General features: G+C 41.8%; 1 protein-coding gene across 1 annotated transcript in view; it reads left to right on the top strand.

The window, feature by feature from the left end:
• The window catches only part of LOC309547200 (S-adenosyl-L-methionine-dependent tRNA 4-demethylwyosine synthase TYW1-like), a 287,271-nt gene that overhangs the window by 164,838 nt on the left and 104,114 nt on the right, over positions 1–18,319 (top strand). The window contains exons 11-12 of the mRNA XM_082246996.1: positions 3,585–3,694; positions 12,955–13,132. Coding sequence (XP_082103122.1) covers positions 3,585–3,694; positions 12,955–13,132 — 288 coding nt within the window. The remainder of the gene's footprint in view (positions 1–3,584; positions 3,695–12,954; positions 13,133–18,319) is intronic.

Consider the following 18,319-nt stretch of genomic DNA (forward strand, 5'->3'; position numbering starts at 1 on the left):
GAGGGCAGTCCTTAGGGTCCCGGGTAGAAGTCCTGTGTGGGCACAGAGCCAGGAAGAAGAGTCCCCCGCTCAGTCTGTCTCCTCTGATTCTGAGCCTTCCCCAAATGTTGTGCTGTACGTTACCCTTTTGGGGAGTCACTTTTAAAAAAGTGGACTAGTTCACCAGTGGTGGACCCTCCTGTTTTCCAGGTTGAATAAGGCAACCATGATCCTAGTAAAGGAATCCCTGTCCTTCAAGGACCCGGCTGCCAGGAAAGCGGAGGCTATGGCATGCTGCATGTTTACTATGGCTGGTTCGGCATTGCGGCCAGTCTTTGCCTCAGCCCTGGTGTCTCGGACCCTAACTGAATGGGCCAAGCTTTTGTGCCAGGGTCTGGGGAGTGAGCAGGTCCTCGCTGCTTTTGTTGATTTAGCGGACCAGTTGGTGCATGGGCTGCAGTTTATTTGTGATGCAGCTTTGGATACAGCTCCTGTGCAGTCCAAAGTTTGTTTCAGCAGTGGTGATTAGGTGCGTTCTGTGGCTTAAGAATTTGCCTGCAGACCAAGCCTCTCATTAATCTGCCCTTTTAAGGCAATTGCCTGTTTGCGGCTACCCTGGATGACTTCATTGAAGGTATCACAGGGGAAGAGTACCTTCCTGCCATAATCACAGAAAGGGAAGGAACCTCGTCGCAGACAGGGGCCCTCCTTCTCAGCTCATAGAAAACTCTTTTGTGCTTCTGGGACTGAGAATATGGTGAATAGATTATTCAAATATTCCCCGGGAGGTTCCAAGCAACCCTGGTCTGGTAAGCTTAACGCAAACTTCTCCGGACCCGCAGCCAAGACCCCTTTAGCATGAAGGTCTGCTCTCACCCATTATTGGTTTGGGGGGGGGGGGGAGATCTTTGCTGGTGTCCGGCCACATGGACCTCTTTTGTGAGCATCAAGGAGGTCTGCAAAATGTTTCTTTTGGGGGTACCCAGAAAAGGGGGACAACATTTTGTTCTTTTCAGGCTTGTTTGAGTCTGGAGTCTCCTTGTGCGGATTTAATTCCTGCAAATTTTGAGGTGATGTCTGAACTACCGAAGGTTCCCCCTATCCCTGTCCAGGGAATTGATTTTACCTAGGTCTGATTCTAATTCTAAACAGGGTGGTCCTTCCTCTGGACAAACTTCAGGAACCACAGGCTATGAGTCACCGGCTGCTGTCACACAGCCAGTTCTCTCTCCCGATTTGTATTCAGGGTCTGGTGGTACCCACCTTCAAGATAGTTCTGTTGGCACAGACCTGCATGCAGATCCTTAAGCAGGTTCGGCTCCACAGGAGGATACCGGAGTTTGTGGTGAGGTTAGGGGTTCCTCTGGCAGATGCCACAGGCGTCCCAAGGGCCACAGTAAGACCAGTATCCTCTTTGGTTTAGGCTTCTTCTGCAGTTCCTGCGAGGAATCAAAAGTGAGGATCTTCCAATCATTCTGGTGGCTGAAAATGCCCCTTGGGGGCTTCTTCTCAGAGAAGATCAGTTGTCCTAAGGGCTTAACAACCATCCTGCTTTACAGTCGCTGGTTTAAATGGCTTTGCGATTGAAAGCCAGGTACTAAACGATAGAGGTTTGTCTGGATCAGTGATCCCGACTATGGAAAAGACCAGGAAGTCCTCTTTTTCTTGGTCTCAGTCGATTGGCACTCATCCTCGATCCGTTTCTGTGGCTTGGATCTTAGCCTTTCTCCAATGAGCGTTGAGCAGAAGTTGGCCTTGAGTACCATCAAGGGCCAGGTGTCTGCCTTGGCAATCTTCTTTCAACGAACCCTAGCAGAACCTGATGTGTCTATCGATGAACAAAAGAGAAAATGGGATTTCATTTCAATGGTTCAATGGAGACAGCGCCCACCCCTCTAAGGAGTTCTGATACTTCTAATTCTGCTTGGTACTAAACTGATTACCTAGAGCAGGGAGGGGGGTTAGATACCAGTAGAGGACGGCTCATGGACATTGACAGATTTTTTTGTTCTGCCTAGTCATACTCCTGAAAGAGACAATATAACCCAGTAGTTATGGTCTATGGAGCGCTGTATTCGTCAATGTACTCCAGAGATATGGATTTTACAGGAAGTACAAAAATGCCATTTTTATGAATGATTTTTGGTGATTTGGTTGCCTAAAAAGTCCTGTCTCCAAGTGGGGGATATTTTTGCTTTTTTTTAAAGTGTATGTATAGCCCAACTTTTTTCTTAAGACAGTGGTTACCAACCGCTGTCTTGTTCGAAATTGGATATGTTTACCTTCTCCATTTGTGCTGCTGAATTTTGTCAATACGACATAAAGTAATGGGAAGTCTAAAGTTTTAGAGTGGTCACCACAGTTGAAAGTATGGGGCAATCTTCCAGTGGGGACATCTGTTAAGGTGACCACTATCAAATGGTAATCCCCCCCCCCTCCAATTTTTGCAGCTGCAGGCATCATTCAGATATATATATATATTTTTTTTTAACTGGCGATTCCCTTCACTGTAAAAACAATCATAGCGGCTGTTCAGCCACTTGATCGTTCGTTCTTACTGGTAGCGGGAGGGGACATCACCCCTCGCCCTCCGGTGCGCCGAAGGAATCCGCCGGCGGCAGAAGTACACCATAGAGACTGCCGAGGACCAGATGGTCCCCCACAGCCTGACTCTCGGAGGCCTTGGCAGTTGCAATACTGCCGTGATCTCAGCTCTATAGCCGAGATGGTGTTGTGTTTTTTTTATTTTTATTTTAGGTTTTCCAGCCTGTAGGAGAGATCTGAGGTCTTATTGACCCCAGATCTCTCCATAAGGAGGTCCTTTCATGCACTAGTCCTATTGCAAGGGATGTTTACATTCCTTGTAATAGGAATAAAAGTGATCAAAATAGAAAAAAAATAAAGGGAAAGTGTAAAAAAAAAAAATAAACATAAAAAAAATGTAAAGTGCCCCTTTTTCCACGTGCTCGCACGCAGAAGCGAACGCATTCGTATGTTGCGGCCACATATGTGATCGGTGTTCAGTCCATACATGTGAGGTGTTGCTGCGAACGTTGGAGCAAGAGCAACCATTCTAGCCCAAGATCTCCTCTGTAACTGTCTAAACTGGTAACCTGTAAAAAATTTTAAAGTGTGGCCTATGGAGATTTTTAAGTACTGAAGTTTGGGATCATTCCACGAGTGTGCGCAATTTTAAGCATGACCTGTTGTATCTTATTTACTCAGCGTAACATCATCTTTCACATTATATGAAAATTGGGCTAACTTTAGTGTTTTTTTTTTTTTTTTTAATTCATAAACTTTTTTCCCAAAAAAAGTTTGAAAAATTTCTCCGCAAATACTGTGTGACCTAAAAAGTTGCAATGACTGCCATTTTATTCCCTAGGGTCTCTGCTAAAAAAAAAATAAAATATGTTTCGGGGTTCTGAGTAATTTTCTAGCAAAAAAATTATATTTTTACATGTAGGAGTGCAGTGCCAGAATGGCCCGGTATGGAAGTGTTTAAAAAAAAAAAAAAAAGGGTTTCTTTGAATCCATATAGGCATCTTTTGCTTGAAAATGTTTTTATTTTAACCCAGAAACTAACAAACATGTTTGTTTCTCAGACACCATACTAATCCAGTGGGAACTGAATGGAGGTGGAAAATGGACCAACCTGAGATGATAATAGAACAAGCCATTGAGAATCACCAAAATATGATTAAACAGTTTAAAGGTAGGTGGTCTTGCAGAATGTTTTAAGCAAGTCTATGCCCAGATGTTAACTTTTTTGATAGCCTTATATGCGATTTGCCTTTTTTTGGAGACATTGTTGCTCTAAACTCCCTTATGTGCCAGTTGTGACCAAAAGTTTAGGTATTTATTGCATAATCTTCTCAAAGACCAGACAGCCTGTAGAGAGAGCATAAAGCAGCCATTTCTCCAGGAAAAGTCAATATTTGCAATTTTTTTATTACGGTTTTATTCACCCCTGCAAAAATTTACTTTGGTTTAAGTAAAAGTCCTCTTTAAAACACTCCTTTTTATGCCACTTATTTTATTACTATTGTTTTTCACTCACTCTGCTTAATGGCTCAGAATGGCTCTTTTCATATATGTGATCAGATTTTTGACATACACAAACATTTTATTTTTTGTTTACTTTTTTGCCTTTTGAAAAGCAGAACATTCCACAGAAGGAAAGCCTATTTTGATGTCCTATTGCCAAAGTAGCACAGCCTATAGCTAACGTGTAACATTTGCTCTGCTTCATAATGGACAAGCATTAGAGCTGAAGTGGTTACATTTAAATAAGACTTTATATAAACATCATTGCAAAGTTTCAGTGGGTTAGATTAGACCATTTCTCATACATTACCTCCCTGAATCACAAACATTGATTAAATAGAATATCCCATTACAGTACTTTAAAGCTGTGTAAACATCAATACTAGATATGAATAAGAATGTATCTTATAGCACTGATTACATTGTTTGAAGCCTGAAAGTTGCTGTAAATGATGTGGAACACTGATTTATATGGCATGTATTTCAGTTCATTTATGCTTGAGAAATGACTTTTTTTTTTTTTTTTCCAGCTGTTTTTTTTTTTTTTTTTAATTGTAAAAGCCCCCCCCCCCCCCCACTGTAATGTCGATTTTGAGGTTGCTGGTTTTAATACCAAGATGAAGTTCAAAGTGTAGTTATCAGTTTGTGGGTTATGCTTCTCTATAGGTTTAGAGACTTCCACAAAAACAATTTCTTCTTTGTTTGGAACCTAATGTAAGATTAATTAAACACCTGTAGTCTCTTCCACATATTAATGTATTGATCAGTATCTGTGGAATAGTTGAATAACTAATGCAATTGATAACATGGCATTAATAAAAATTGGTACTCGTTTTTCGTATACATTTTAAACATTACCTATAGTTCTTCCACTAAAGATCTTTTGTGTGATCCGATCTGCTTTTCTGAGTAGTAATTGGGCTAACTCTAGACTACGGTAAAGGTATGTTGTGCTTTTTAGGAGGAAACAAGAAGAGGGACTGGGCTTACCAAATTTAGCTCTGTATGCTAGAGCAGCCATTTAACAATGGGTCCAGATCAAATCTGTGTTTAAATCCTATCCAGTTTATATCTTTGCCTTTTTGATATCTCTCTATCAGCACGACCTTCTTTCTCTTTTTTGTGTTGTGCTGCTTTTTTTGAAGACCTGGGACTACCTTATTAGATCGGTAGCATTTTTATCACATATAGATCCAGAGACCCCAATCTTGGGCAACCCAGGCTTCCCACCTGGAGTATCCAGACATGGCTTTCTTAAAAGGACCCCTTCTACTTCATTAAGTATAGATGCTCTTGCTATAGAGAATGTAAAACCATTTGGGACACTGGTAGAGGAGGATAATTATGGTATTCAGGGGAATTGGCTGCATATTTTTATTTATTTATTTTTATATTTATTAGATTTTATATTTTTGTTTTAGCTCAGTTTTGCAAGACCCTTCTAAAGAAGGGCCCATTTCATAGACAACTTACTCCTTTTGAGCAAGTATGTGGAAGAGTACAAGGGCCGACACGCTCTATTTTTATGATCTATGCAATTCTGCTATCACTTGTAATCCCGAATTTACCATTCTACGTAGCAGAATGAGAAAAGGTATTCCAGTGTACAATTCCCTGAAATTAGGTTAATAAGGCCTTTATTTTGACTCGTATGTCCATTGCAAGTAGGATACAAGAGTAGAATTTTAACTTGTCTAGATATTATCCAGTAAGATCTTTCCCCAACGATCTGATTTATGCTGCAGGTGCCAAAACCACCCAGGCACCTTGTTATAGCTATGGTGGTTATTAACAAAGATTGCAACTCTGTGAAGGAGTTTTTCTGTTCTACTAAATTTAGCGAGCTGTGTGAACTAAGAGCTTAATCAAGGGATTGAAGTGGACGAGAAGAGGTGGGGTTGTGACTGACTGTGTGGCGGAAATGTATGCCTAGATATATGCACATGGGAGCATTTTCTGTATACATAGGTGAGTGTAGCAGTGTGTGTGTGAGAGAGAGATATAAACATCTGTTTTTGTGGGGGGGGGGGGGGGTTTCCCTCTTCCTTTCTTTTGGAAGTGAATGCTTTGGAATGAAGGCAGCCAAATAGGTACTCTGGATAATGGAAATATGAAGTTGATGATTAAGGGCTGGCAAAGTTGTCAAAGGTTTTTGAAATATAGCTGCAGATGTGTGAAACCTAAATATGCTTTTTTTATAATGGTGAGAAGACCAAGTAAATATTTTAAGTAATATTTTTGTAAATTTATGTATGAAAATTAAATACAAATTTTAATCTGCAGGGAAAGAAAATTCCTCCTAATTTGCAGTTTTATTTTTGTATGCTAGGTAATTACTGCAGGACTTGGCAGTATGGAGAATAATGTTGAACTAGTGCTGACAGCAGATGCTTGTCAAGTTGATATTTGTTAGGAGGTACAACTAGTATTTTTGTGTTGTATAGTTTTTGACATAAAATGACTTTTTGCATGTTATTTAGGCTACATTTGCACAGGCGACTATGCCTGGTGCAAATGACAGTGACTGGAATCTTCTGGATGCACCCTGTGTGTGCAAAGAGCCACAGATAGCTGCAGCCGCTGACCTGTCATTGAAGCATACAGGGCTTGGTGGCCACAGCTAGCCACTGACTGGTGGCAAAGCTCAGGAATCAGCAGATCCCTCAAGTAGAGTATAGATGCAAGAAAACAAGTAAACACTAAAAAATATATAAATAAATAAAAAGTATTAGATGAACAGCAGGTGTGTTTGAAGTTAGACTAAAAAAAATGTTTACCCTTGTAAGATTATGTATTATTCACTCATCCCATATAGCAGTAGCTTTGTTGCCCAATGGTGTGGATAATTCACTACAAATCAAAGCAGAATTTGTGTCTTACTTTTCATTTAAAAAAAAAAAAAAAAATTTACTGTGTTGGAAGGAACATTCAAAAATGTAAATCGTGCCTAAGCAGTAGTCTGAAAAATGTACTATTTGGTTTTGAATTCCTCCTGTAGTATAGCGGTGCACTTCCTACTATCGAAGGGTGCCTAGACACTTCTGTGCCTACAGACTCACAGCTACATTTCATCTGAAAAGCATTCACAGCGCTTCACTTTTTCCTTGTTTTTGTTATGTTAAAGCCTTTTTCCAAAATGGATTAAATAAATTTTCCTAAAAACTCTACAAACACCCCGTAATTCAGTCTTTGCCATGACTCAAAATTCAGCTCGGGTGCATCCTGGTTTTCCACTGATCATTCTTGATATGTTTCTACAATTTGATTGGAGTCCACCTGTGGTAAATTCAGTTTATTGGACATGATTTGGAAAGGCACATGTCTTTATAAGGTCCCACAGTAACCGTGCATGTCAGAGCACAAACCAAGCCATGAAGTTCAAGGATTTGTCCGTAGAACTCTAAGACAGGATTGTATCAAGGCACAGATCTGGGGAATGGTACAGAAAAAATTCTGAAGCGTTTAAGATCCCAATGAGCACAGTGGCCTCCATCACCCGTAAATTGAAAACGTTTACAATCACCAGGACTCTTCCAAGAGCAGGTCACATTTCTCTGTGGGGAGAGGAGAACCTTCCAGAAGAGTAACCATCTCTGCAGCACTCCACCAATCAGGCCTGTATGGTAGAGTGGCCAGATGGAAGCCACTCCTCAATAAAAGGCACATGACCGCCCACCTGGAGTTTGCCGAAAGGCACCTGAAGGACTCTGACCATGAAAAACAAAATTCTCTGGTCTGATGAAACAGATTGAACTCTTGGGCCTGAATGGCAAGAGTCATGTCTGGAGGAAACCAGGCTCTGCTCATCAGCTGGCCAATACCATCTCTACAGTAAAGCATGGTGGTGGCAGCATCATGCTGTGGGGATGTTTTTCAGGGGCAGGAACTGGGAGACTAGTCAGGATTGAGGGAAAGATGAATGCAGAAATGTGCAGAGACACCCTTGATAAAAACCTGTTCTTAGAGTGCTGTGGACCTAAGCACACAGCCAAGATAACAAAAGAGTGGCTACGGAACAACTCTGTGAATGTCCTTGAGTGGCCCAGACCTAAACCCAATTTGAACATCTCTGGAGAGATTTGAAAATGGCCCAAAAATAGGCGTATCAAGCTTGTCGCAGCATACTCAAAAATACTTTAGGCTGTAATTGGGGATAAAGGTGTTTCACCAAAGTATTGGCAAAGGCTGTGAATACTTATGTATATATATGATTTTTTTTTTTTTTTTTCCTTTTTATAAATGTGCAAAGATTTCAAAACCAACTTCATGTTGTCATTATGGGGTATTGTTTGTAGAATTTTGTGGAAAATGAATTTAATCCAGTTTGGAAAAAGGCTGTGACATAAAATGGGGAAAAAGTCAAGCGCTGTGAATACTTTCCGGATGTACTGTATAAATCTGCAGTATGAAATTGAAAGATGGGCATACATGGGTCAGTTTTTTTTTTATGATTATTCAATCAGCCAGCAAGCTGAAAGAAAAAACTAAATGGATTCCTTTATCCACACAACAAGGTGGTTACAGGAATTCTCCCCGCTGTTAATGTATTTTGACGGTAGGACTTGTCCGCTGTCAGAATACTCTGATCAGTGCTGCAGCCGATTGGCTATTGCGCTGAAAAAACAACAAAAAAATTTTCAACAAGCCCTTTTGTGACAACTCGAACATTAGATCATTAGACGCTCGGCCGTTATCACAAGGAGCAGGAGTGGACATTTCCCCCCCCCCCCCTCCCCGTCCCCTCCTGCTGCCTTCCGCGGTTTTGCCTGGGTTTCCTGTCCCACTGGGAGTCTCGAGCGACCAGCTGTCATGTCCGCTGGCTGGTCAGAGTCCTAAGCCAAGTCGGATTTGGCTTTGATTGGGCTTCCGATGAAGTAACCCAGAAGCGACGTCACGTCGTCACTTTCATTTTACTCGGCTGCCAACGGCAACAATTAAAAAAATAAAAGGCCATATTCAAAAATGCAGATTTTGGCATTTTGGATACTTTTAAGTGCAAATGAGGGATTTGGGGTTTTAGACCCCAGATCACTCCATAAAGAATACCTGTCACTGCCTATTACTGTCACAAGGGATGTTTACATTCCTTGTGACAGCAATAAAAGTGATCAGATTTTTATTTTATTTTCTTAAAAAAAACAATGAAAAAATAAAATGGGGAAAAAAAAATTTAAATTAAAGCTGTCTACAAGATTTAGGAGTGTCTTTGGGGATGTTTGACCATTCTTCCAGAAGCGCATTTGTGAGGTCAGGTACTGATGTTGGGCAAGAAGGCCTGGCTTGCAGTCTCCACTCGAATTTATCCCATAGGTGTTCTATTGGGTTGAGGTCAGGACTCTGTGTAGGCCAGTCAAGTTCCTCCACTTCAAACTTTCTCATCCATGTCTTTATGGACCTTGCTTTGTACACTGGTCCAAATTTGATGAAGGAGGGAATAAGGTGTGTCATTGTTTTTCAGGGCCCCTTCGTTCCAGTGAAGGGAACTCTTAAGGCGTCAGCATACCAAGACATTTTTGTCAATTTCATGCTCCCAAATTTGTGGGAACAGTTTGGGGATGGCCCCTTCCTTTTCCAACATCACTGCGCACCAGTGCACAAAGCAAGGTCCATAAAGAAAAGGTTGCGCGCGTTTGGGGTGGAGGAATTTGACCGGCCTGCAGAGTCCTGACCTCAACCCAATAGAACACCTTTGGGGTGAATTAGAGTGGAGACTGCAAGCCAGGCCTTCACGTCCACATCAGTGCCTGACCTCAGGAAGGCGCTTCTGGAAAAATAGTCAAACATTCCCTTAGACACACTCTTAAAGCTTGTGGACAGCCTTCCCAGAAGAGTTGAAGCTGTTGTAGCTGCAAAGGGTGGGCCAACGCAATATTTAACGCTACGGACTAAGACTGGGATGCCATTAAAGTTCATGTGCATGTAAAGGCAGGAATACTTTTTGACTATATAGTGTATATAATCTATAGAAAAGTAATGATGTTGTCCATTGCCCCTTTACATTTTTGAATTTTAAAAGTTCTATTCATTTGTTGATGGATATTTTGTCTTTCCCTATAAAGGATCAGAAACTACTTGATCCCAAGAGTTGCACCCTTAGGGCCTATTCACAGTATTGCATTGTGTGACGTGTTCTCAGTGCCAATAATCCTGAATGGCATTCCAAAACTTCATAGATGGCCATTGCAGTCTGCTGCTAGAAATGGTGCATGCACCTTTTTTGGTACCTTAGCCAGCCCTTTCAAATTAATGGGCTGCCCTAATGGAACACAGGTTAACATGTGTCAATGCACTGCAGTGGTCTGATCCTTTATTGAAAGTTTCAACAACCAGTGCTCTATTAGAAAACAAAACATTTTTAGGAAAACTGGATGATAGGGCCCCTTTTTGTGCAGTTTTTTTATAGGAGTCTGTCCCAGGCTTATTTACAAAGTCCTAAATTAGTGTCAGGTCAAGCATTATTAAAAAACAGTTAATGCAAAGTAATTAACCTGTTACCCATTAGGCTACGTTCACATGTTGGCGTAGCGGATCGCGGGCAGAATCACCGCGATTCTGCCCGCCATTCGGAAAACATTGCAAATCGCGGGACGCCTGTGCGTTGCCGTTTGATTTGCAATGGCACCCCAAACGCTGTGCGATGTTGCCGCGATTTCCACCTGCTGAATCGCAGTAACATCGCGCAAACAAAATCGCGGGTCGCATGACGCCCAAAAAAGGTACAAGAGCTTCTTTGGGGTGTCATGCGACTCGCAATTTTGTTTGCGCAATGTTACTGCGATTCGGCAGGCGTACATCGCGTCAACATCGCACAGCGTTTGGGGTGCCATTGCAAATCAACGGCAACGCACAGGCGTCCCACGATTTGCAATTATTTCCGGATCGCAGGCAGAATCGCGGTGATTCTGCCCGCGATCCGCTACGCCAACATGTGAACGTAGCCTTAGTTTGTTTTCCAGGCTGTACTTCGGAAAGGATATTGGAAATGGCTCAATTCAGCATTGTTTACTGTACAGTTCAGTAATAACAAAATAACGGAGTATTGTACAGAGACATTTGCTTTCTTGTGCACAATAGATTTGTCTTTTGTTTGTCTTATTAGCCGTTTTTTATTAATGATGACTAAGACATGGTGATCTCAGGACTACCAAAACTTGAGACTGAATACCTGAGATTTTAAAATATATATTTTATTAGCTTTGTAGTTGATCAGTTTGAGATCAATCGGTTTGTGATATTGAGCTGAAGAACTAAATTTCACACACAGCTTGGTCCGCATGCATTCGATAAGTCCTAACATAGGAGTCTCATCGGAGCTTCTGATGACAGTACAAAGCCATGAATCTGCAGTACTCTGACTCCACATAGATAACGAATGTAACTGTTCTGGGATCTGCTTTTCTCTAGCTTGTAAAATAGGATTAACTGCTTCCTGTGGGGCTCTGCCGGCCCGTTAGAGGTATTAATAATTGTCAGGAAGACCCACATTAGTGTAACAGATGAGCAGGGATTTATTGACTGGATGCTCAGAGTTGGTTGCAGAGCACTATATCATTGATTGAACTTTGCTTGTAATTTTTCTTTAGCTTGTTCTTTATTCCCACTTCAATTCACACAATAATGCCGACATTGGAATGTGAGGGTATTGACTGAAATATAAGGTGATGGTCCTGCCTGTTGTATGCAGCATGTTAGCAGACTTCTTTTTCCTTACCAGAAAGTTCTTGATATTTTGTTATATAGGTGCAATTTGTGCTCATTTTTGAAAACCTGTACCAGTGTAGCAAATGACACTTATGACTTATGCCAGTATACAGTGTTTTGCTTTGACAGGTAAGGGTCACCTGATAATAAATGTGCATTGTGCCCAGAGTCAAAACCTGTGATTATCGGGCCCTTTTAAAATCCAGGGTTATTCTTGTAGGGGCAGACTTGGTGGGCAAACCAGTAAATTAATATGTTTGTTTCTCTGCTATGGCTAAATCCCATCAAAATGCTTCAGATGGATGCAATAATTAATGGGTCCAAGAGCTTATGCAACTTGTTAACCACACAATCTAACTTCCAGTGTAACAATATCCTGGGCAGGATGCTGCTATACGAACTTTTCATGTCTGCAACAACCTTCTCCCCACTTATGAAATTCAATCATGACAAGCACCTGCCTACATGATGGCTTCTTCAGCAAACATGAAAGGTTACATAAAATGCAGCCTTATTGTGTCTGGTTTTATATTTAGGTTAAGCTTTTAAAGATACCTACACATGTTGTTTTTTTTTTTTTTTTTTTCTTTTTGTTTTAAGCTTTTTTTTTTAGTTTATACCCATCAGGATACATCTCTATATGTAGAATTTTACCTATGGCTTTACTACAGGTGCAATAAAGGGTTAACAATAAGGGAAGCAAGAGTGTAAAAGCACATCAGTATAATTTTTTTTTTTTTTTACCTTGGGCAACTTCACTTTTAGGCTACCTCCCTCCATGTAAACCACATAACAAAATACTTGACTTTTAGGTTCTTCACTGTATGGCTCTGCTCAGCACTGCCAATCCTTTGCATGGAAAAAAGTTTTGGCTGGGTAAACCCCCCTACTGTCCAATTATGCCATTGCCTCATTCATTTATATGGCTGGTTCATATTCTTTGCTGATACAACCTTCTAGGAAAGTCTTGATGTATATGCACAACTGAGGCAGTACCCCACCAGGACTTTGACCGCAAAGGCTGTGCTGTGCAGTGCTGGACAGGTCCAAGGGACTCTGAAGCAGGCTTTGAAGTTAAGTATTTTGCTGTGTGGGTAATGCTTAAGGTTGAGGGGGGAAAGCTGTAAATGTCACAAAGCCTTCCCTGAAGTTTATAAAAAATGGAACACATCCATTGTCTTAGATTGTTTTGTATTAGTTTATTCAAAATTGTTCTGTGTCTTCCAGGGGTGCCTGGTGTAAAACCTGACCGATTTGAAGAAGGCATGGCTGTCAAACATTGTGCGCTTTCTTTAGTTGGAGAACCAATTATGTACCCTGAGATTAACCAGTTTCTCAGATTGCTTCATCAACAGAGCATATCCAGTTTTCTTGTTACCAATGCACAATTTCCAGAAGAAATAAGGTAAGTGGTACACAGTAGATATGCATGTTACCAGGTGATGTTCCTGGCATTCTCTTATAACTTGTTAAAAACATTGACCCCCTGGTAATTCATTTGATTTCCATGCTTTCCCGTGCTTGAACATGGTCTTGGCTTTTTCAAATGATAGATTGCATACATCTAGAGAGAATCGCCTAATAGTTTAACTATTTTATATACTAGATGTTGACTGTGAAAGCAGTCATTTTCCTCTTGGGAATAAAAAATGATCACTTATGATTCAAGATATTACGCGTTTGGTGAAGACCAGCAGAGCATAAAAAGCCTTCTAAAACCAAAAGGGAAGGAGGGGGGGGGGGGGGGAGTAAAAAAATGTACATACACACAAGTAGGGGAAATCACATTAACCATAGTCATTTGTGCCTACATATATACATCAGAAGGATCACTTTAACCACTTCACATTGAGGGGAACAACAATAGCAAGGGAGCAAGTATATCACTTGAATACTGATAGATCCTTATCCTTGTTCATCTCTTTGGAGGAGCATCTCTTTGGGGGAGAATGTATCCAATTTATAGATCTGGAAAAATTCTCCTTTAATGTTAGGTGATCCTGGTCACCACTTTGCTTAGGAGTATTACCCCTTCAATAACTGCAAAGCAAACTGAGAACAGTTTTGTCCTGATGACCAAAAATGTTTTGCCACAGTATTTTATGTAAAATCAGCTGCGTCTGTGTTCACTGAACTTCTCTGTTTTTCCCACATATTCTAATCCACGGTAACACTGAATGAGGTGAATGACATTCTGAGCAATAGAAAAAAGACCTGATAGGAATTCTCTTACCCATATGTGGGTGTGTGGGGTAATGTCTTTGCTCACCTACAAACATATAAGAGACCTATATATCTTTTTTCAATGTGTATATTTGTATATTTGAAGCACCAAATTGAAAAAAAAGAATGCTTTGTACTAGAAACCAAATTCTAGTTTCTTCTCAAAAAGGTACAAATCACAGAAAAAATGTTAACCCTGTTTTTGTTTTTATGTAGTGGTTAAAAATAATAAGTTACCTAAATGTTTGCTTCTTCTTTCTTTTTCCTTTTTCTTTTATCGTGTTGAATTTTTGTTTGTGGTGCTTAAATAATTAGCAGTAGGGGCTCTGGGATAATGACTTGGTTAAAGCGCTGAAGAGCACTGATTTAGGCTACGTTTACATCTAGACGTTGCTATTTTATAGGCATTTTACAGGCCTTTTTATTGGCGTTTTTTGCAGTTGTTTGGAAGCAGGCATTGACATCTAACAAAAACGCTTGTAATCTACCTAAAAAGAAGCTCATGTACTTTTTGGAGCGTCTGCCGTTTTGCTCAAGGCGTCGGAACGCTCAGATGTGAACAGGGGCCATTGAAATGACAAGAATTTGTCTTGTTGGGCTTTTTGGAGCTGATCCTAAGAGCTGGAAAAGCCCCAAAACGCCTACATGTAAACGTAGCCTTAATGAATGGCTTCAAAATTTTGCTGAGAAAACCCACTTTTTAGGATTACCAATACAAAACATCCTTAGTGATCTCTAGAAAGCAGTTACTCAAACACTGATGGAAACTCACACTTTAGTAGCCTTAAAATAGAAGCAAGTATCTCTAGGAATGGGATATTTGACTCAATTGAGTCGGCTGGACATCACAATACATAAAAAAAAAAAAAAAAATAGGTAGTCTTTTTGAAAGAGGTTTCTTTCTTATGTTTCCTTCTGTATTGTAAATCGTTCTTCCTTGTTCTGTCTACTTTCTTCTTTCCCAAGCGTATCCTGTCTATCCTCCATATCTGGTTGAAGAATGAATGTACACAGACAAATCCATAGATCCTGTAAATGCTTTATGAATTCTCTGTATACATTCATTATTCAAACCGATATCCTCCTCTTGCTGTTTGGATGCACTGGATACATGCTTTGTGTCTTAGGAATGAACCTTGAACATAACTGACATCTCAACTACATGCACTAATAATGCAGAGTTCTATTACTTTTATAATTCGCATCTAATTGTTGCAACAATACTTTAGTTAGATACCAGGTGTCATGACTTCATCCCTCTTCTCAGCTTAACAATTTACAAAATCTACAGCTGCAGCATCATGATAGACTATTTTTTGAACAGGCAATTTCTAGATGTAGGAGCAGACACGACATTGCTACATCACTCATCGGGGAGGAACCAGATGTCTCACAGCTCAAGGAGAAGCTGACTAGATTCTGACTTGACTGCATGTTTTTGCCTTGTCCACCATGGGCATTCAAGGTTTGGAAAATTGGCAGGTGGGATTCAGAAGTCATACTCTTCACCTGCAAGTTTTTCAGAACATCCACAGTTGGGAAATGCTTCTAGTTGGCTTCTAGATCTAGAACAAACAGGTCAACCCTTCTTAGATGCTTTCCTGAAAGACTTCTAGAAAATAAGTTACTAGGTATATAACTTTTTTTCTTTTTTTTTTTTTTTTATTTAAAATGGTACATTTTCTGCGTTTTTTAACATTTTGAAAGGTTTTCTGATTTCTATTGTGAATGAAATAGGAGTTTGAGATCTGCAAATTATTGTATTGGGCTTTTATGCAGTTTTTAGTGTCCCAACTTTTTTTGGAATTGAGGTTGTATAACTCAAGTAGTAGCTCCTTTTTGGTGTACAACAGAATAAATACATACCTCCCATTTGTGTTTTAATGGTATTAAATCCTGTTCTATGATAGCACAGATAAAGAATACATCTTATACTAGGTTCACAATTATGCAGATCCTGCATGCTTTATTTGCAGGGCACAGCAGCGCATTTATTTGAATGATATGCTGTACCTGTAAAATGCAGGAAAACTCCAACTTTTTTTTCAAAATGCGAGTTCAGCACCATGTGGTTATGCATACCCAAAAATGTTACCTGTTAGTAGGGTGCCATTAAGCTTTAATGGCACCTCTGTGCATCTACTAAAGAGTAGTGCATTTTTCCTGCTAGTCCGGAAACACGTGCTTTCCATTCCCAGACTAGGACTCTACAGTTAAGGAGCTCTGTGATTTTCCTTAAGTTCTGGGTAGCCACCATTTGAGGCAGTTACTTTTTGCTCAGTTTTGTTCTAGATCCATACAATCTGTTTTTGCAGAAAAAAATCTGTTTAGCCGCAAAACAAACCAACCCACCATACAACAAAGACTGGGTTGCCTCTGGCCTGGTGGCTCAGGAATGCAGCTTAAGGCAAACATGTTTCTCTTACGTCCTCCGACAGTCGCCGCCTCTTCATATTCGTCACATATGGGGGTATTAGACTTTGCTCCGAAGGAGTAGCTAGGCAACAGAATATGTTAACAATAAAGCTTTAACATATCCCACCCTCAAGGGGTGGTCCCCTCAGTCAATACCCTCCTACTTCCTGCAACCATATCCCAGTTTTAATGTCTAGCTTGTCAGGAGTGGCTGGCTCTCTCTGTGCTGGGACTTTTTGTCCCAGACTCTTTCTTCTTTTTAATATTTTATTTGAGTTTTTTCTCTACCTTTACTTAGCTGTTGTTTTTGTCAGCATTAGTTAGTTCTTCGGACGAAGAGGATCATGCGGACTGGGTCTCGGGCTGATCCCCCTGATCGCAGGTCGTGGGTCAGTGGCTTCCCAGTCTGCCATCGAGCGTTCAGCCAGGTAACGCTCCTGGCACGGTGAACGACCCATCCCTGTTCGGTGCAGGGATGTTTGGTGAGGTGGCTACCTCACCGGACGCTGTGCGGTTTCTTAACCGCCATTGTGTGCGTCTTGAATTGCGACTCTCCCTGCCTCATGTGCAGCGGCTTGTTCGCCTGTGCGGGTTCCCCACGCCATATGAGGTAAGTGTGTCTATGTGGGGACCTGTCTGTCTGGGGGGGGTCTCAGTCTGGGACTGTGTAACCTGCCTTTAAATCACACTGCTTGTCTCCCTATCTCTCGGCTGCATGCTGTGGGCTGCAAGGGGGGGGGGGAGCTGTATGACACTGTGTGTGTCAGGCTGGGCAGTGTGGGAAGCTGTGTGCTGTGGGGCATGTTTTTAATGGCATGTTGGGGCATATACAGCGATCGCTGCGGCGATCTAACGTGTATCCATATAATGGGATGAAATTGTGTGTGTTTTTATGCACTGTGGAGCGGCGGTTTCGGCGCCAAACGACGCCATTTTACCGGCGCCCGCTCCGGCCGCATGGTTTACATGCACGGCGGCCATTTTCTTGTAGCCTCCATAGGCTTACATAGAGCGCCCTGGCAGCATCACTTCCTTTTTCCTGGAACACCGGTCGAGGCAGCAGCAGCAGCGGGGTCTCCTCAGGTTTTATCCTTCTATTCCTGTTGTCCATTGCCTGTATTCAGTCTGTATATTCCCTGTGGGGGTCTCATTGTGCCTGAGTGTGTGCGGTGGGCTGCGCTTACCGCGCTTGCTGAAAGGGGGCAGTTAACCCTTGGTTGTCTGGCGTACAGGGGCAATGGATTCTCAGGAGGGCAAGTTTCCCACAGTATTGGTGGAAAGCCAGGGGACCGCTGTTTCCCCCCCAGGGGGGGATTTAGCCACTATTGTGGCTGGCCTTGCTGCCCAGGTGCAAATGCTGGTGGCTGCTCAATCTACTAAACGGCCCAGAGTTGCTCTGTCCTCCGATTCTGAGGGTGAAGGTGATGGGGCTGTTCTGGCAGGGACCCCCCTATCGGGGTCCCGCTCCTCTCTTGATCTAGTGGGGTCTGAGGTAGAGGCTGAGGTTGAGGGGGTTGATAATTCTCCCCCTGGCTCGCCTGAAGAGCTTGCAATCATGGATGAGTTGATTGCTTCCATTAAGCAGACGCTACGTTTGCAGGACGAAGTGTGTCCCCCCGCTGCCTTGGCGGCTTATGGGACGCAGAGAAAACGCAGGACGCCGCAGGTTTTTCCCTGCAATGCTGATTTTCAGCACGCTGTAAAGGATCAATGGCGCGATCTGCGCAAGCCTTTTGCGGTACCAAGTAAATTCAAGCTGCGTTATCCTTTCTCCCCTGCCACTGATGAACGGTGGTGTGTGCCTCCACCAGTGGATCATGCAATTGCGGTTTTGAACAAAGCCACTGCGATTCCTGCAGAGGGATCCCCTGTTTTCCGTGATGCCACGGATAGGAGACTGGAGTCTCTTGCCCGTCATACTTATTCTGTTACGGGTTCTATGCTTAAGGCTCTA

The sequence above is a fragment of the Pelophylax lessonae genome, assembly GCF_965119305.1.
Source record: "Pelophylax lessonae genome assembly, chromosome: 2".
NCBI lineage: Eukaryota > Metazoa > Chordata > Amphibia > Anura > Ranidae > Pelophylax > Pelophylax lessonae.